The 20,256-nt window shown below is 37.2% G+C and overlaps 1 protein-coding gene across 3 annotated transcripts in view; it reads left to right on the forward strand.

Moving 5' to 3' along the window:
• Positions 1-17,709, forward strand: part of hmcn2 (hemicentin 2) — a 92,589-nt gene extending 74,880 nt beyond the window's left edge. For all 3 annotated transcript variants that reach the window (XM_067395071.1, XM_067395072.1, XM_067395073.1), the window contains 20 exons: positions 1,524-1,714; positions 1,807-2,020; positions 2,118-2,252; positions 2,689-2,879; positions 3,681-3,762; positions 3,877-4,047; positions 5,695-5,847; positions 6,806-6,943; positions 7,059-7,180; positions 8,395-8,635; positions 8,764-8,823; positions 8,939-9,058; positions 10,025-10,159; positions 10,327-10,446; positions 10,714-10,839; positions 10,922-11,050; positions 11,180-11,491; positions 12,147-12,266; positions 12,381-12,507; positions 15,676-17,709. In XM_067395071.1, the coding sequence (XP_067251172.1) occupies positions 1,524-1,714; positions 1,807-2,020; positions 2,118-2,252; positions 2,689-2,879; positions 3,681-3,762; positions 3,877-4,047; positions 5,695-5,847; positions 6,806-6,943; positions 7,059-7,180; positions 8,395-8,635; positions 8,764-8,823; positions 8,939-9,058; positions 10,025-10,159; positions 10,327-10,446; positions 10,714-10,839; positions 10,922-11,050; positions 11,180-11,491; positions 12,147-12,266; positions 12,381-12,507; positions 15,676-16,054 (3,266 nt within the window). In that variant the 3' untranslated portion in view covers positions 16,055-17,709. The remainder of the gene's footprint in view (positions 1-1,523; positions 1,715-1,806; positions 2,021-2,117; positions 2,253-2,688; positions 2,880-3,680; positions 3,763-3,876; positions 4,048-5,694; positions 5,848-6,805; positions 6,944-7,058; positions 7,181-8,394; positions 8,636-8,763; positions 8,824-8,938; positions 9,059-10,024; positions 10,160-10,326; positions 10,447-10,713; positions 10,840-10,921; positions 11,051-11,179; positions 11,492-12,146; positions 12,267-12,380; positions 12,508-15,675) is intronic.
• The last annotated feature ends 2,547 nt before the right edge of the window (positions 17,710-20,256 follow it).

The following is a 20,256-nucleotide window of genomic DNA, read 5'->3' on the forward strand; positions in this document are numbered from 1 at the left end:
AGTATTTATTCAGAGGGTAATCCACAATCGTGACATAGCCCCCAATAGGTCAAAACACAGGTAGGCAGTACAAACAAACAAACAAACAAACACAAAACAAGGCAGGGTACACAAGCAAAGAGTTATCCAGGACATCGGGGCAGAATCAACCAAGACACGGGAAAACAAGATACAACGGCTCAGAAGTGCAATACCAACAGTGATGCAAAACTTAGCAATGAGAGACATATTGGAGCAGGCTTATATAGGGTGAGTGAACAAGGCTAATGAGCTAAACAAGGTAACGAGATAAGGGGTGTGGTCCAATAAGTGTCCATGGTAACAAGCAAGTGAACAGAGGGGCAGGGAAACATGAGGTAAACAAACAACAATGGAGACACAAGGAACACAGGCAGGGATCATGACAGATATAAAGTCAGAGTTGTGTAATATAAACTCACAATTCTGCTTTATTGCAATTCTGACTTCTTTTCTCTGCGAGTAATAAAGTCCAATTCTAAGGGAAAAAAGACTGACTTTTTTTTTAGAATTGTGAGTTTATCTCACAATTCTGACTTTATAACTTGCAATTCTGCAATTCTGACTTTATAACTCGCAATTTGGACATTATAACACACAATTCTGACTTTATAATGCACAATTCTGACTATAACTCGCAATTCTGATTTTATATACAAAAATATGTTTAGATATTATACTGGAAAAAAAGTACTTATTAAAAGTAAGTTTTTTGCAGTGTAATATATATTTATTTGCTAATATGTGTATACGTATACAGTCAAACAAAAAATTATTCAGACACCTTGAACATTTCATTCATTAACACAGTTTATTCACTATAGTTTAAAAATGGTAATAAAATATGACAAGATCTCAGTTAAACTGTCAGAAAAAAATTATCCTAATTATGTCAGATAACACTTAAGCAAAACATGGTCAGGTCAAAGTATCTAAATAATTTTTGGTTTATATTAATTATATATACAGTATATATACAGTGTATGTGTGTGTATATATATATATATATATATATATATATATATTATATACACTACCGTTCAAAAGTTTGGGGTCAGTAAGATTTTTTAATGTTTTAAAAGAAGTATCTTCTGCTCACCAAGCCTGCATTTATTTGATTAAAAATACAAACAAAAACAGTAATATTGTGAAATATTATTCCAATTTAAAATAGCTGTTTTCTTTGTCAATATACAGTAAAATGTAATTTATTCCTGTGATCAAAGCTGAATTTTCAGCATCATTACTTCAGTCTTCAGTGTCACATGATCCTTCAGAAACCATTCTAATATGATGATTTGATGCTCAAGAAACATTCATTATTATTATCAATGTTGAAAACAGTTGTGTACAAATTTTTTTCAAAATTCTTTGATGAATAGAAAGTTCAAATGGTAGTGTATATATATACAAATATACAGTATATATAATTACTGATTTATTATACTTATGAAAGACATAAACATACATTTTGTTCATAAATATCTTTGTGTTTCACCACTTAGCCCCACCGCAGATTTCTGTTGGACAGTCCGACATGTCCGTCATCCAGGGATTTCAAGCACTGCTGCCGTGTGCAGCACAGGGTCTTCCAGAGCCCAGGATTAGCTGGGAGAAACAGGGAGCCCCTGTGCAAAACCTGCCGGGCAAATTCACTTTGCTGAGGTCAGGGGAACTGATTATTGAAAGGGCAGAGGTCAGTATATTAATTTTATTAGGTATAAATGACCAGCATGCCCATTTAAAATAACTTTTGTATGAAGTGATGATGTTACAATCTGTTTGCAGCCTGGTGATACAGGTCTGTTCACCTGTGTAGCCACCAACACTGCTGGAACAGCTCGACGAGACATTCGCCTGTCTGTCAACATGAGACCTGCTTTTAAAGAGTTACCTGGTGACGTAACGTTGAATAAAGGTCAAAGTCTCACCCTATCCTGTCATGCTCAGGGAACTCCAACCCCCACCATAACCTGGACTGCCAACAACAGGCCCTATACAGGTATGAGAGGGTCTGAGTCTGAATTTATCTTCTTTCCTTTTGAAGTTTTTTTTTCTTTTCCCCAACATCACAAGAATGCTCTCATATTTCCCTACAGGTTCAAGTGTTGATGAATCTGGCAGAAGTTCAGTGATTATTGACAATGTCACTGTAAGCGATGGTGGCACCTACGTCTGCATTGCAGAGAACACTGTTGGATCCATACGGGCTCTCTCATTTGTGCGTGTCAGAGGTATGCTTAACTTTTTAAATCCTATCCAAAATCCATAATGTGTGGAAAAGCAGTTTGAGTAGTGTTTGATTGTGTCTAGAGCAGTGGTTCTCACAGAGCCAAGTCATTTAAATTCATGAAATCTTAAAACTCCAAGCTCTAAAATATTTTATTTTTAATTGTTTTACTTACTTTAGTTACTTTAATCTATGGACACCCCTAGTTTCTGTAAATTAAAAAAGAATTGTCATTACACCAGATGTGCCAGCGGAAACCTATTAGCCTACATGGGCGGCCATCAAGCCAAAAACTTTGAGAACCATTGTTCTAGAATCTAGATGATGCCTTCTGGCTGTTTATTGTAATATGTTATATTAACTTAATTTAACTTAATTCAACTCTAATTTAAACAACTAGGCACTGTTTGACAGTTTAAGCATATACTCTGTTCCTACAGAACCTCCCATGTTGAGAGGAGAAGCCCACACCTCTCAGACTGTAGTTCAGGGCAAAGCAACCATGCTGGACTGTGCTGTCAGCGGGGATCCAGTCCCTTCCCTGCGCTGGCACAAAGATGGCCAGCCCTTACTTGGCTCTCTGCGGTTTCATCCCCTCCGTAATGGCTCTCTGGCTCTTTACAGTGCCACGGTAACCACTCCTTATCTGTGTGAACAATGGTTACATTATTTAGCACTTCTGGTACATTTACATTGCATTTCATTACATTTAGGCCATGTTTCCACTAAAGCTTTTTTAGCCAGCTGAAAATGTCAGGCACTCTTCTGAAAACCCCTTGCTGCAGGTGCTTGAGAGCGCTTCTGTGGCACAGTGTTTTTTCAGTTGAGACGCGTTAGATGCTGTGATATGGAATATCCATGGAAGTGTTACTAGTGTCTGATTGTGCAGATCGTGTTTCTGAATATAGAAATGTCTACTCTATACAATGTAAAGTATTTGCTCTGGATCTTGTTTTAAATGGTTTTGTTCTGTTGTTGTTGTTGTGCTTGTTGTTGTTGTTGTCGTCTGTTGCATTGTACAAGGAGGATGTGGCAGTTGGGCGGTGTGGTATTTGTTCCACCCCTCCTCCACTGTGATTGGGTAAAAAGTGTCAGAGAGGAGCGCTTAAGCATTTTTCAACTCTCAGCGTCCAGAATAAAACGGCCAGCACTCAGCATGAAATGCTCAGCACCTAATTATGCTGCTGCCGTTTTAAAATAAGCATCGCTCCCATTGAAAACAATTGGGAAAATATGCTGGCCTAAGGAAAATACACTTTACTGGACACACAGCCTATTGCACTTAGCAGACACTTTTATCCAAATCAAAAGAGGAGCAAAAGTAATTCATCAAATACAATTTTAATGGCTTTTCAAATGCTACTTGACCACCTCACCACGGCAAATTCTAATAATAGAAATGTATGTGAGAGATAAATGTGTGTGTTTCCAGATTGGAGATTCAGGAGAGTACAGATGTGTTGCTGAGAGTGAGGCAGGTACTGCAGAAAGAACAATATCTTTGAAAGTACAAGGTAAATGATTTTATTAGAGCCTATGTCATATATATCCATATTATTATGTTCATCAATATATTTTAGATATATGTATATTTTTTGAGCAATTCCTGTTCTGTACTGTTTTTTCAGTCCCAGGAGGCTACTCAAACTGGGAGGAGTGGGGCCCATGCAGTGTCACCTGTGGGCATGGCGTCCAGGAACGAATCAGATTCTGTAACAACCCACCACCAGCCAATGGCGGCCTATTATGTGAGGGTCCGAACGTGGATTCCAGGAAATGTCAGGCCTCACTGTGTCCAGGTGCATTTCTGTTTATGGAAATGACAATAATAAACCATGTATTTTCAAATCCTAATAGAGTGCTGCAGGGACAATGTATTTTTCTGTAGGCCAAAGCCTGATTTAGCATTTTAGCACTTCCAGTTTCATTGTCCTGAAGTCAGTGGGTTTTTGGTTAAATGCCTCAAATATGGTCTGTGGTTAAAGGAACACTCCATTTTTTTTGAAAATAGGCTCATTTTCCAACTCCCCTAGAGTTAAACAGTTGAGTTTTACCGTTTTCGAATCCATTCAGCCGATCTCCGGTTCTGGCGGTACCACTTTTAGTAATGATATTACGCAGCGTCTCTCTCACAAACGTCTCCATGGTTGCAAGGCACATTCCCTGTGCAAGCAGGGGCTCACGGTAACTGCGTAATATCATTGCACCTGCTGCAGCCATTATACGGCAGCAAAGTTCCTTGATTATTACGCCTGAATGAGAGTATAGTTCCTAGCCATATCAGCCTAGAAAATCGCAACTTTTCATTTTCCGTCGGTCTTAGTACACGATTTAACTACAGAAGAGTCAAGTTTTAAATAGGAAAAATATCAAAACTCTTTGGTCATTTTTAAGCGCGATGCTAACGGTCTAATCAGATTCAATGAACTATGCTAAGCTATGCTAAAAGTGGTACCGCCAGAACCGGAGATCGGCTGAATGGATTCGAAAACGGTAAAACTCAACTGTTTAACTCTTGGGGAGTTGGAAAATGAGCCTATTTTCAAAAAAAAGTGGAGTGTTCCTTTAACACAAGCTCAATATTTTCACATTTTATTCTAAGGCAGTTGCTAACAAGTGGCTAAATGGGACAATGGTTGTCAGGAACATTAAGAACGTACTTTTCACAGCCTTGTTGTGTTTATAATCATGCTCTAGCAAACTTTTCAAATTGAAACTTTCAGGGAAAATGTTTTGTGAATAAAGGCTGAAAGAGTTGTTGGAAGCTTATAGTGATGCTGGTGATCTTGTTGCTCCTGGGGAATATATTTAGGTTTCAGTGTTCGTCATAATGAACAAAACAGGCAAGAATCATAAACTTTTGTTGGTCAAGGAGCTTATTTTCTGCAAGCCTGTGGAAAAATCCTATTGGTTTTTTGTTGAGTTAACCTGATGTTCCTAGATCCACCTGGTACATGAGGTATTAAGATGCGTTTTTGTCATCGGATCACAAGTGTTCAGCTGAGACACATTACCATTTCTAGCTGATATTAACTGATATTAGCTGATATTATTGTTTCAAATGTGTCTCCTGTGACCACTCCTGATCAGATTTCATATAGCAAATTAAAAAGATAAAGAGGACAGCAACGGATCTGTGTGTTTTGGTACAAGGTAGCACATTTTGAATGACTTGTTTTAATGCACTTTCATCATAACGCGTCCCAGAATGATCACATGTTAGGTGAGTGGGTGGCGAGTAACTGTTTTTTTTTTAGTGATCCATCACAAAACGCAACCAAAACAATTTATAATACCATTGCTGTCAGAATAAAACAATATTCAAAAGCACTCACTGTTAGCAGATTGAAAAACTCACCATTTTATTATAAAACTTGCCTCAGACTGTCTGTGATGGTACAGACTACAAGAACCCTGACGCACTGTCTTTCTTCTCTGATGAGTAGGGGAGTCTCCACGGCGTGCACGGGGCAGTTTGATAGGCATGGTTAATGAGAAGGAATTTGGAGTGGCGTTTCTAGAAGCCAATATCACAGAGAATGGGGTGGAGGGCACAAGCACCCTGGAGGCCCACGTGGAGAACATTCCTCCAAGTGTTGGTGAGTAAACTTTACTTTGTATTTGATTTCACAGTGTAGCCTGGCCACGTGCCTGAGTGTACTAAAGCAGTCAGTGACGTTCAATCAATGCAATGTTTTCTCAAAGCTTAGAAAGAAACTGGCATTCAGACAACAGTAAAAGCAACCCGATGAAGAAAACATGTTATGTTTTGTATAAATTCATCCAATATGATTTTAAGGAAAACATACTATTTTTTCTACCCCCTAAATGTAACCATCAGTGGGACGCTCTTAGAAAAAATGTACAGATGATATTATAGAAATTAATCCCAATTCACCACCAATTCACCATAATGTAAAATAGTTACAAATTGTTAGGACAGTGTGTTGGTAAAAACATTCAATTTAACTCTTGTGGAAGTGTTGTCACAACAGATACATGAATAGCCTATAATCATCTTGTTAATTATTTCATTTCCAGTACAAAAACTTTTAATTTACAGTCCCCTTGTTACCAGTTATATGTACTTACTATAGTAATAACAGTAAATTATGCATAATTACATGGAACTAAAACTAAACCAAACTCTAATCCTAACGCTGTAGGAAGAACGTGTTGTTACAGTGTAATTATACATTTAATTACTGAATAATATTAATAAATTAATTGATTAATTGATTGATTGATTGATTGATTGATTGATTGATTGATTGATTGATTGATTACACTGTAACAAGGACAACTTGAAAATAAAATGTAACCCAAAATCCATAATTTCAGCCTGAAATGTGTTTGTAAGCAGAACCTTGATAACATGAAAAGGAAATCCTTTCTATTTGTCATTTGACAGTCCCAATTCTAAAACCTCAACAGTGTGATTTCAAACAGACGTACCAGGATTTCAGTCTTCAACAGTGTTTAACATTATAACATTAATGCGATAAAACACTCCTTTTTTATTTTTAATCTAATAATTGAAACCTTTCTACATTACAGGTCCTTTGTTGCGAGTACTGGTGTCTGTATTTGCCCCTATTTACTGGACGACTGTGTATCAGTCAGCGGAGACCCAGAACGGCTTCTCCTTCACTGAAGGGCAGTTCAGACAGGAATCTCAACTGGAGTTTGACACAGGTTACAGCATTCCACACATGTTACCTTGAAGAGCCTATTTAATCTGTAGTTTGGGACAGAAATACTGCATTTCGGTTTCTACCCACTGAATGTGTCTTCTGCCTTGGAATGACAGGAGAGGTCTTAAAGCTGACTCATGTGGCCAGAGGTCTGGATGCAGAGGGGACTCTGTTAGTGGACATTGTTATCAACGGCTTTGTTCCTCCTATGCTTTTGACTTCTAATCTCAATCTACAGGTTGGTCTTTCAAACTCAGAGGGGTGTAAGATTTTCTGACTTGCATTTAGTTACAATTTTGTTCAAAAGGTTGGGGTCGTTAAGAGTTTTAAGAGTTTTTCAGTAACACTTTACAATAAGGTTCATTAGTTAACTACATTAGTTAACATGAACTAATAATGAACTGCACTTATACAGCATTTATTAATCTTTGTTAATGTTAATTTCAAAATGTTCTAATACATTATTAAAATCTTGTTAACATTATTTAATGCACAGTGAACTAACATGAACAAACGAACAACTGTATTTTCATTAACTAACATTAACGAAGATTAGTAAATATAGTAATAGATGGTTAGTTCATGCTAGTTAATGCATTAACTAATGTTTAACTAATGAACCTTATTGTAAAGTGTTACCAGTTTTTCTTATGCATTTATTTAATTATTTTATACTGTTAAATGTTTATTAATATCATGAAATGTTTTTATTTAAAATAACTGTTTTCTATTTTAATATATTTTAAAGTGTAATTTATTTCCTGTGATGGCAAAGCTGAATTTTCAGCATCATTACTCCAGTTTTCAGTGTCACATAATCCTTCAGAAATCATTCTAATATTCTGATTTGGTGCTTAAAGGGTTAGTTCACCCAAAAATGAAAATTCTGTCATTTATTACTTACCCTCATGTCGTTTCACACCCGTAAGACCTTCGTTAATCTTCAGAACATAAATGAATATATTTCTGTTTAAATCCGATGGTTCCGTGAGGCCTCCATAGGGACCAATGTCACTTCCTCTGTCAAGATCCATAAAGGTACTAAAAACATATTTAAATCATTTCATGTGAGTACAGTGGTTCAATATTAATATTATAAAGTGACGAGAATACTTTTGGTGCGGCAAAAAAACAAAATAATGACTTATTTAGTGACGGCCGATTTCAAAACAATGCTTCAGAAAGCATCGGAGCATTGTGAATCTGTGTGTTTTTGGCGCACCAAAAATATTCTTGTCGCTTTATAATATTAATATTGAGCCATTGTACTCACATGAACTGATTTAAATATGCTTTTGAGTGTTAAATATTTTTGTAGTTTAAATGTATTTTTACAGTATAAAAGTAGTTAATAATAATTAACTAAATACTCAGGTGTAGTTACAAACACTCTTCACCAAAAAATGAACACTTGAAACTTGAGTATTTGTTTTATTTTCTTCTTTTCGTTAGGAGTTTGACGAGTCGTATGTGCAGACAGGCTCTGGGCAGCTTTATTCCTGGTCCTCACAGAATCACATATGGGACGGGGCTCCCATGACCCTGCGCTGCAATCATTCTGTGGTTTTTGAGGGGCCAGAGAATCGTCAGGGGCCCCTGCTGCAGCTCCTCAGACTGACAGGAATAAGTAGCACCTACAGTCTTTACACTCTCAGCCTGGAGTTCAAAATGACTGCCTCCTTACTCATACCAGGTCAGTACATGGTACAGCTTCAAGTTTGATTGTCTAAAATTATGTGTTTTCATAATATACACCGGCACACTTTGTATAAATCATAGCTGAATTCAAAAGTACATGATCAGTGTTTCTTTTCTGTGTAGAGGGTGATGGAGAGATGTGTCCAAAAGGTTTTGTCTTGGACACGGCATCTTACTGTGCCGGTATGTTCCTAAAATGATATGCTACTGCATACTAGCAATAAAAGCCCACATTCTTTCACCAATAATAATACAAAACGTATTATAGAATGTGACTAGAATGATTTTTTTTCCTTAGATGAGGATGAATGTGCTGTTGACACTCCCTGCTCACACTCATGTAATAATATCATGGGTGGTTTCTCCTGCGCTTGTCCATCTGGATTTACCATCTCTACTGAGTCAAACACCTGCCAAGGTCAGATCTATATTAATCATAAATTCTCCAATTTATATTAGACTTTAAGTCAAATTCACTTGTAAAATATCTGTTTTAAGAGATGTTCTAGTTCAATACAAAATAAGCTCTATAAACAGCATCTGTACTGTCTGTAGAGCTTAACTTAAAGGTGCCGTAGAACGTCTTTTTAAAAGATGTAATATAAGTCTAAGGTGTCCCCTGAATGTGTCTGTGAAGTTTCAGCTCAAAATACCCCATAGATTTTTTTTTAATAATTTTTTTTTAACTGCCTATTTTGGGGCATCATTAAATATGAGCCGATTTAGGCTGCGGCCCCTTTAAATGCTCACGCTCCCCACCCATGGAGCTTGCGCTTGCCTTAAACAGTGCATAAACAAAGTTCACACAGCTAATATAACCCTCGAAATGGATCTTTACAAAGTGTTCGTCATGCAATATGTCTAATTGCATAAATATGGTATTTATTTGGATGTTTACATTTGATTCTGAAGCTAACATTACGCACTGTTGGAAAGATTTATAAAGAATGAAGTTGTGTTTATGAATTATACAGACTGCAAGTGGGCTGGCATATGCAAATTTTGGGGGCGTACATATTAATGATCCCGACTGTTACGTAACAGTCGGTGTTATGTTGAGATTCGTCTGTTCTTCGGAGGTCTTTTAAACAAATGAGATTTACATAAGAAGGAGGAAACAGCGGTGTTTGAGACTCACTGTATGTCATTTCCATGTACTGAACTCTTGTTATTTAACTATGCAAAGATAAATTCAATTTTTAATTCTAGGGCACCTTTAAACTCATAATATTCAAGGTATGGTATTTGATGGCACTATCCATAATAAAGTTAAAAGTTTCCTAGATGATTTCAGCAGAATTGGAATCTAATGAAAGACTTTTCTTTAAAATAGAACAGTTATGCACTGAGCAACAATGTACTGAGTGATTTTGTTGTGATTCAGATATTGACGAATGCAGCCAAGGTTCCCACTTGTGTCACCCCAACCAGCAGTGTGTGAACACCGTTGGGACGTATCGCTGTCAAGCCAAATGTGGCCTGGGATTCAAACCCAGTTTAGTTGGCACCAGCTGTGAAGGTAAGCTTGACTACTTTAAAAAAAATAATAATAATAATAACTGTGTTTTATATGTATCAACATTTGGAATGACTATGAAACTCAGTATTATCACATTTGTAACATTTAGACTGAAATGTGAAATTGTTCTAGATATAGGAACTATACTGACAGATCTTTTACTTTAGATGTGGATGAGTGTCAAGAATCAGCAGTGTCTCCATGCCAGCAGCAGTGTTTCAATACTCTAGGCTCCTTCCGCTGCACTTGCCACCCAGGATACCAGCTGGCGGGACATCGCTGCCTGGGTCAGTGTCACTTTGTAAAACTATTGAATTTCACAGTTTAGTTTTTGAAAAACGGTTTCTAAAAAATGTAAATTCCATGAACTGAGTCTTCAAGTTCCATGAAATCTGTCTCTAACCTTTACTCGTATTCCACCTCAATAGTGGTAAAATGGTTTTGCAATACATGAACACAATACGAACATTGTAGCAGACAGTTATTTATTTTTGACGTAAAGATGCCTAATATAAAGTGGGACCTTACATTTTTACATGCTTGTTTATAATCAGATATAAACGAGTGTTTGAGGAATGTGTGTCCAGCACACCAGCAGTGCCGAAACACAGATGGAGGATATCAGTGTTTTGACAGCTGCCCAGCAGGCATGACCACAGCAGAAAATGGAGTGTGTGTGGGTAAGGAGTCCCTCAATTAAAACCCTTTTACTTTAACCGATCAGTTTATTTGAAATGAGACATGCCTTTCTGTCGCTCGCAGACATAGACGAATGCCAGGACGGCAGTCACATGTGCCGCTACAGTCAAATCTGCCAGAACACTGTTGGTGGGTATGGGTGTGTTTGTCCTCGAGGCTACCGCTCTCAAGGCGTGGGTCGACCTTGCTTAGGTGAGGTTCAGAAACATAATCAAGGAATGCCACACATATACATTAACAGTGCAGTAAAAAATTAAACTATGTAAAATATGTCTAGCTTTGTTGAAGTAAGACTAATTCAAGTTATTTTTGACATTGCAGATATTGACGAATGTGCGCAGGTGCCCAGCCCTTGTGCTTTTCAGTGCCGTAATGTTCCAGGCAGCTTCCGCTGTCTGTGCCCACCAGGGACAGTTCTTTTGGGTGATGGTCGCTCTTGTGCTGGGCTTGAGAGAGGGCACATCTTTACCAACAGTACTCGGGTACAAGCCAGGCTGCGGCCTCAGCTGGTATCCACTTTAGAGAGACCTTACCTCACTCGCCTCTCAGTTCTACCGGAGCACCACGGATCTTCTCGCCGTCCCAGGCATGAATGCCCAGTTGGATATACCAGCAAGGATGGTACTTGCATAGGTGTGTAACATAACATAACATTATTTCATTTTATTTTATTATTCATTTTTAATTAATAATTAATTTCTGTCATTAATTACTCACCCTCATGTCGTTCCAAACCCGTAAAACCTTAAAATTAAGATATGTTTGATAAAATTCGAGAGCTTTCTGACCCCCCTATTGACAGAAAGCGCATAACCACTTTCAAGGCCGACGCTCTTCACGTAAGCACCACGACACATGCATGTGATTCTGACGCAGGAGCGCTACACTGTGTTTACTACATGAACAGCGTAAGAAACTGACAGAGAAGAGAAGAAATTGTTGAATGAAGTTGTTTTGTTTTTTGTTTTGTTTTTTGCACGCTAAAATTATTCTCAACACTTCATAATATTAAGATTGAACCACTGTAGTTACATGGAATATTTCTACGATGTCTTTACTACCTTTCTGGGCCTTGAAAGTGGTTATGATGTTGCTGTCTATGGAGGGGGTTAGAAAGCTCTTAGATTTCATCAAACATATCTTAAAATTTGTGTTCCGAAGATGAACGCAGGTCTTACAGTTTTGGAACGACATGAGGTTGAGTAATTAATGACAGAAATTTCAATTTTGGGTGAACTAACCCTTTAAGACTGTAATTTAACTGATTTTTTTTGGTTCTTTTACAAAGATATCGATGAATGTGCATTTAGAAAGCCTTGCCAGCATGAGTGCAGAAACACAATAGGAAGCTACCAGTGCACCTGCCCGCCAGGATACCAACTATTATCCAATGGTCGAACATGCAAAGGTGAGTCTTTAATACTTTTTATGCTTGATGATAAATTATGGCTTTCATAAACTTAGACATATTCCTATTTATAACGCTTGCAATAAATAGTCTGAAAATCAAATTTTCTTGCAGATATTGATGAGTGCACTGTACAAGGTGTCCAGTGTGGACCAAACCAAATGTGTTTTAACACACGGGGGGGTTACCAATGTCTTGACACGCCCTGCCCCGCCAGCTACCAAAGAGGACGCAATCCAGGGTGAGAACTGTTTGTAATGTAATTAATCAAAGCTTCAGTATGAGAATGAAATTATTGAAAAGTTGAAAATCCAATAAATGTATAAAGTGTTCGATAAGTTTCAATTTATTCTGACCCTTTGCTGCCTACCTGTAAAAAAAAAAAAAAAGTCCAAAAATCCATAATCATTCATCCATGATCATTAACAAGTTTTTTCTAAAATAATCAGATGCAATGTTTTAAATGCTGAGGAGAAATCAGCTAAGAGCAGCCTTGCAAAGTTGCCCTCCACTCTCCAAATGTTGATGTAGAGTGTTCAACAGGAACAATTTTGCATCAACCATGCCTCTGTTAGCACAATATGCAAATTGTAAGGGATCTAAATTCTCAACCTTGACTGTCATGAGCTGTAACTTAACTAAGGCTTTCATAATTAATGAGGTTAATGCAATTGGCCGGTAATCATTAAAAGACTGAGACTTTTCACACTTATGGATGGGGGACTGTAACAGAGGTTTTCTTTAGACCATGATCCAATGAAGCTTGAAACAATGAGTGAAAAACCCCACTGAGTTGTTCCGCACAGAGATTGATGTTTCTACTACAGATGCCATCTGGTCCAAGAGCTTTGTTAAAAAGTGTAGCTTTCAGCTGTTTAGTCATATTAAGAAGATACAATTTCAGAGAGGCAGGAGACTCAGTGTTTCTTTAAAACCCTCAAGAACAGTGCTTAAAACAGGCTTGTCAAAGCGTGTAAAAAAACTAAGGAGATACCATTTTCATTTGTCACTGTAGTAGTAATTAGTAGTAGTAGTAATTGTGATTCCCCAAAAACTGATATTTATGATCCAATAATTCATAAAACTTTTTACCTTGAAAAATACATGATGTTTTATTAAGAAAGTTCAGGAAGAGCACTTTTATATTATTTACCTAATTAACGCATTCAGTTAAAGCTGCAGTCCGTAAGTTCTACCTGTTTGTCGCCATCTCTGTTTAAACCCTGAAATTGCAGTTATTTGCGGAATTATCATCTTTACGTGGGTTGTGCATCATCACGGCTCCTCAGCGTGGATGAATCTAATGTATGTGTGGTTTGTCTATCAACACACCAGTTGTCAACGATGATTGTTGTTTTAAACTTGCTGGATTATAAACCACCATCAAAATGATAAATTTAATTATTCCAGCTGCTGTAAGAAGAGGCTACAAACGATTCACCACCTGCATCCACACACACACACACACACACACGATATAGCTTGTATGTATACTGATGTGACGTAATGATGCAAAGACGAACGGCGAAAGCTCATATTTCCCGCAAAATTCCAGTACCACTGAAATTATAAAACATTATTACAAGCTTACCGTTGTGAATCGGGCTAAGGTAAGGAGCAGTGTTAATGTCCTTGACGAATAATTTTCGTCAACGACATTTTTTCACGGACGAAAACGAGACGATGACTAAATAAAAATGCATTTTGAATGACTAACATAACGCTATGACTAAAATCTATTCTAATTTTCGTCAACAAATAAAAACGAGACAAAAATGAAAGATATGGACGATTTGGGAAGATATCCAGTCAGGACTGCTGTGTGGATGATGCGCACATTTGAAGTGTAACATGCTGATCTAACCGCGGGAAAGGTGGCGCTGTTGCGTGCTTTACAGGTTCGTGCAGCAGCCCAATAGTATCGTTTACTACAAGATGTTTATATGGTAGATTAGATTAGATTTATATGGTTTTAGACGGATGTAAGAATGCATATTCTATCACCCTCATGAGTAGCCTGCTACAGTTCAGACTGCAGACATTTCAGAATAAGAGTCACGGTGTATTTCGGGATGGTTTATAATGATTTTCTCCTGGTCATTGTTATTTTGTTTACACAATAAACTGTATTTAGTTTAATTTCTATTCAATTCATAGTAAACTACCGTATCTTCTGTCACAGGAAGGAAAGAAGAACATTATTTGACACATTAATCAATATATTTTACAAATATAATGGTTACCTAAACCTAAAACCAAAAAAATCTTTATTACTTGAAGTAAACGTTAACTGAAATAAAAAAAAAAAAAAAAAAAAATATATATATATATATATATATATATAAAAATGTAAAGTCTAAGCTTTAGCTTAACCTGAGGTATTAAAATAACAAACAGAATTAAAAACTTATAGACATTTAAAAGCAAATACTAAAAGACAAACACAAAAAAATTATTAAAACTTTAACTAAAATTAAAATGAAAACAGAAAAACTAAAAATCAAATCTAATAAAAAATTTAAACGAAAACTATAATAGTACCTCAATGATAAGTGTGTCAATCCCTGAAAAGTACAGAATTTTGCTCTTTCGTGTCTTTTTGGACTTGAACGGTCAAAAAATGTCCGCTTTGGCGAGCAAAGTACAGATGGGTGAACATAAACAGTTTGGGGAATATGTAGGCCTACCTATATCAGTGCCTAGGATCTATGTATTGCTAGAGTAATGCTTAATGCATTATAATTTAACTAAATTAAATTTTAGTCGACTAAAACTAGACTAAAACTAAAACAAATTCTGATGACTAAAATTAAATGGCATTTTAGTCAAAAGACTATGAAAAAAAACTAAATTAAAATTTGCAGCAGTCTTACCTCTGTTCGTTGACAGATAATTAGCATCCCTCCTCCACCCCATCTCCTCACTTCTAGTCCTAACTATTCTTATCACAACCTTTTCGTATCACGAGTACTCTGGGTTCAGGCCAAATTTCCGAGCTCGCAGCCCTCCCCCCGGACAGCACGCCAAATACGCATAACCTTTACTCTATCTTATTATATCGTTAGCCTCATAGCATAATTGCCCAGATCATATTTCAAAGGCAGATATCACAATTTGGCCAAAAAATGACTTAGGCAATTATGCTATGAAGCTAATGATATGTAAGTATGAACTTTTATATTAAGTAATATAGCATTATTGTTTAAGTAACGGTTGTGTTACTCATTAAGTTTTTTCTTGAAAATGGTAAAGGTTTTTAACACTAAAAGGTTTTTAAAACCCATATTAAAACCAACCATGAATACAAAGAGAACAGCTTACCATATGCTTTTTCACAAGATTTTTCCTTTTCTTTATCATGGACACTTTTATTGACCCATATACATTTGTTCTCTTGCTTTGACCCCAGCACCTGCTACAGACCTTGCACTTCCAGACTGGACTGTGGCTCCGCAGCCTCTTTTCCTCTGCTCCAGTACAAGCTCCTCACTCTTCCTCTGGGAATACCAGCTCACCACAACGTGGCCCGTCTCTCAGCTTTCTCCGAATCAGGCGTTCTTCAAGACCACACATCCTTCACCATCCTGGAGCAAGGAGGAGAAAACGGAGAGAGGCCATTTGGCATCAAGGACGAAGCAGGAAGAGGCATCATTTTCACAGTAGTGCCTTTAGACTGGCCCGGCCTGGTGCGACTTCGAGTACAAGCCACTACGCTGTCAGACCAGGGGCGCATAACCTACCAAAGTATCTTTATTATCTACATCTCCATATCCAAATACCCCTACTGAGTGTGTGAGATGGCATACTCAGTCCCTGATGTACTGTTGCTTTATGGGACATAGGAGAAGCATTAGTAAATGAACTTAATTCCCACCTATTTATGTGCCCTCTTGTGGAGTGGAATGTTGGATTCATGAATTATCATTAAGATAATAAATACAGTGCACCTTTTAATATTACTGCTATTTGAAAATATTGTAGTAGCTTTGAAATCTTGCCTGGGCTCTTTTGTTTCACAATTATTTCTCCATTTTTGTGATAATAATAATTCATCCAGTATTAAATCTGCTGCAAAAATAAGCAGAAAAAAAGAGAGAAACAAACCCACTGACGATACGGCAAGACTTCACTTTCAGTGTTACATGATCAGCAGCTAATTTCTTGCATTCGGTATGTTGAGATATATTTACCTATAATATTTTTCATATGTTGTATTGGTATACTCTTGTACATTGAGTGTACTCTTATATGTGAATTGAGTGTGTGTGCGTTTGAGTCACTGCGAGCGTGTTTGCGATGTGTATGTGAACATGAATATGGTTGTGCCCTTTCTGCTCATGATTCCTTGGAATTAAAATGCAGATTATAAAATTCTTTAAAAACTGATATTTTAGTCAAGCAGACCCATCTTTTTGTCACTAAACATCATCCTTTTTAATAATTGCACAAAATACTGTATGCTAGGATATGCCTGCATTAGAAAAGGGTTTGTAATTAATTTAATAGCGACCCTTCTTCTAGATTTCAAGTATCAAACAAGTGTGCTTTTTTCAGCAGTACTGAAAAAGTGCCCATCAGTGGGTGCTTGGTGGTTATTTTCCCTAAACTATTTGATCATGAGAGGAAAACTAGTTGCAAAAAAAAAAAAAAAATGGTAACACTTTAGTATGGGGAACACATATTCACTATTAACCTACGACTTTTGCCACAATAAACTTATTTACTGCTTATTAATTAGTAAGGTAGTCGTTGTGGTGAAGTTTAGGAATGGGGTACGGTTAAGGGATGTGGAATATGGTCATGCAGAATAAGGCATTCATTTGTGCTTCATAAATACTTATAAGCAGTCAATATGTAAGCTAATAAGCAACTAGTTAAACATGAGAATTGTTCCCCATACTAAAATGTAACCAAAAATTCAAACAAGCATAAACACAGGCACATATGTAAGGGGATTTAAGAACACAAGAGTCAAGAATATGCTTAAGTTACATTATATTTCAAGTAAAAATCCACTTGAATCACATTTGCAATGAAGCAAGTATGAAACTGTCAAGTAATTATAAATAGTGTAGAAAGATTGTGATTTTACATTAAGCATTTTTTAAATTGTGTATGGATAAATACATCTGCTACGTACTGTACACAGTGTCCTTTAATACAGTGATCTTATGGAATGTGTGGAATTTCTGGTTTCCCTGTGACATCTAAATAGATTTTGTTGAAAGATTCAAATTATTTCCTTGTATGTGACCTACTCATCTAACATTACAGTTTTACATGCTGTCGCTTTTTAAAGAAGCAAATCTTTTAGTAACCATAAGGCTTTGTGTAGAAACTGTTCCGGTTAGGGTGATTGCCAGCATAAAATGCAAATAAAATACTGAATGTCCTTTGAATAGCTGGAAAAGAAGTCATTAGAATTACGTGAAATTAAAAATAAGAAGAGGTGAACACCCAGCTTCCTGTTCTTTCATGTCCTTTGGCGTGCAGCAGCAGTCTTTATTCTTTTTGTGTCAACACCTTAGAAAACCTTTCTTACTCTTTTTCCTTCCTCCAAAGTAAATGTTAATCATTTAAAGTTACTATTGTCCTCATTGAACATGACTGCTTGAATTGAAGTCTGTGGTAATGACAGTGTAAGTTTGAAGTTATTCAGAACATGATGGTAGAGAAATGTGATCAAGTCTTGTAAACATTACTGATCAAACCAAATTATTCACTATTCAAATAAAGTGGTATGCATTGCCATATGCCATGCTATTCAAATATATATATATATTTGAATATACACACTCACCGGCCACTTTATTAGGTACACCTTGCTAGTACTGGGTTGGACCCCCTTTTGCCTTCATAATTGCCTTAATTCTTTGAGGCATCGATTCAACATGCTGCTGGAAACGTTCCTTAGTGATTTTGATCTGGTAACTGTGGAATCCATTTGAGTATATGAACTCACTGTAATGTTCAAGAAACCAGTTTGAGATGATTTGAGTTATGGCACGTTATCCTGCTGAAAGTAGCCATCAGAAAATGGGTAAACTGTAGTCATAAAGGGATGGACATAATCAGCAACAACACTGCGGTAGGCTGTGGCATTTAAACAATGCTCAATTAGTACTAAGGGGCCCAAAGTGTGCCAAGAAAATATCTCTAACACAATTATACTCACCATCAGCAACCTGAACCATTGATACTAGGCAGGACGGCTCCATGCTTTCATGTTGTTTGCACCAAATTCTGACCTGACCATCTGAATGTCGCAGCAGAAACTCACCAGACCAGACATTTCAATCTTCTATAGTCCAGTTTTGGTGAGCCTGTGTGAATTGTATCCTCGGTTTCCTGTTCTTAGCTGACAGGAGTGGATATTGGTTGTAACAAGTGGTTATTTGAGTTACTGTTGCCTTTCAGCACAAAACCAGTCTGGCCGGTCTGCTCTGACCTCTGACGGTAAAGGGTTAGTTCAGCCCAACATTAAAATTATCCCATGATTTACTCAGCCATATACACCTAGGACGGTTTGAGGGTATCTTCTTTCAGATGAACACAATCTGAGATATATTTTAAAATATTCTTGCTTCTCAAAGCTTTATAATGGTTGTGAAATGGGAGCCTCATTTTGAAGCAAAAAAAAAAAAAAGAGTATCCATCCATACAGCTCCAGTGGGTTTATAAAGACCTTCTGAAATGAAGTGAGGGGTTTTTGTAAGAAAAATATCCATATTTAAAACTTTATAAATCCAAATAACTCGCTTCAAAAGGCCTTTATTAACCCACTGGAGCAGTATGGATTACTTTTATAATGGATGCAATTTTTTTTTTTTTTTTTTGCTTCAAAATGTGGCTGCCCATTCACAACCCTTATAAACCTTGGAGGAGCAAGGATATTTTAAATATATCTCCGATTGTGTATACACCTAAGATGGCTTGAGGGTGAGTAAATCATAGGATAATTTTCATTTTTGGGTGAACTATCCCTATAACAAGGTATTTTTCCCAACTACCACTCACTGGATATTTTCTCTTTTTCCGACCATTCTCTGTAAACCTTAGAGATGCTTGTGCGTGAAAATCCCAGTAGATCAGCAGTTTCTAAAATACTCAGACCAGCCCGTGTGGCACCATTGAACATACCATGTTCAAAGTCACTTAAATCACCTTTCTTCCCCATTCTGATGCTCATTTCGATCTTCAGCAGATTAATATGATAGTTCTAGACTACAATAATGTGCGCATGCATTTACTCATCACAAAAACAGATTCAGTTTTCCTCATAATGAATAAAAACTGTGAAATTTATACTGCAATAATTAAATATGTTAACACAAATAGACTTTATGTATTTAAATGAAGTGAAGTGACATGTTGACATCTGATTCAACCATAGGGATAAGCAGAAAATGACTTTAGTAAACATCACATTTGTGTTTCTTTTGTTGTTGTTTTTGTTGCTGAAGTAAGAGTGTTGAACTTCCTTCTCCTGCATCTTATTTTTCGGCAATCCAGAATGGCAGCAAAGCTGAAAGGTTTGTTTGAGTTGTGCCCTCAACTGTCTCTCTCTTTCTTTCTCTCTACCTGACCCGTCAGGGTCATAGGCCACCAACAAGCTTTCCCCAGACATTTCAGTCCTGGGCCAGTCGTTTCAGCTGCCCCCACGTGTGGCTCATCCTCCTCAAGTCTGACTCCAGATCACAGCGGCAGATGTTTCTTGGTCGGCCCCTCTTCCTCCTCCCTTGGGGGTTCCAGGTGAGGGCCTTGTGATGCTGTCTGCAGGCCTGCAGAGGGTAAAACCAATCCACCTCTAGCAAATTTGGAGGATGTCATCTTCTACAGGCATTGCACTGGCTGTGTTGGCTTGCGCTTTTCTCTATTGATGTTGAGGCCCAGGCTTGCTCAGGTATGCACAACGATGCTGGTCTTTTCCTGGTCATTTGCAAAGCAAAGGTGTGAATTTGCATTTCCTTCAGCCTGAGGCTAATTTCAA

This window comes from Chanodichthys erythropterus, chromosome 9, assembly GCF_024489055.1.
Source record: "Chanodichthys erythropterus isolate Z2021 chromosome 9, ASM2448905v1, whole genome shotgun sequence".
NCBI lineage: Eukaryota > Metazoa > Chordata > Actinopteri > Cypriniformes > Xenocyprididae > Chanodichthys > Chanodichthys erythropterus.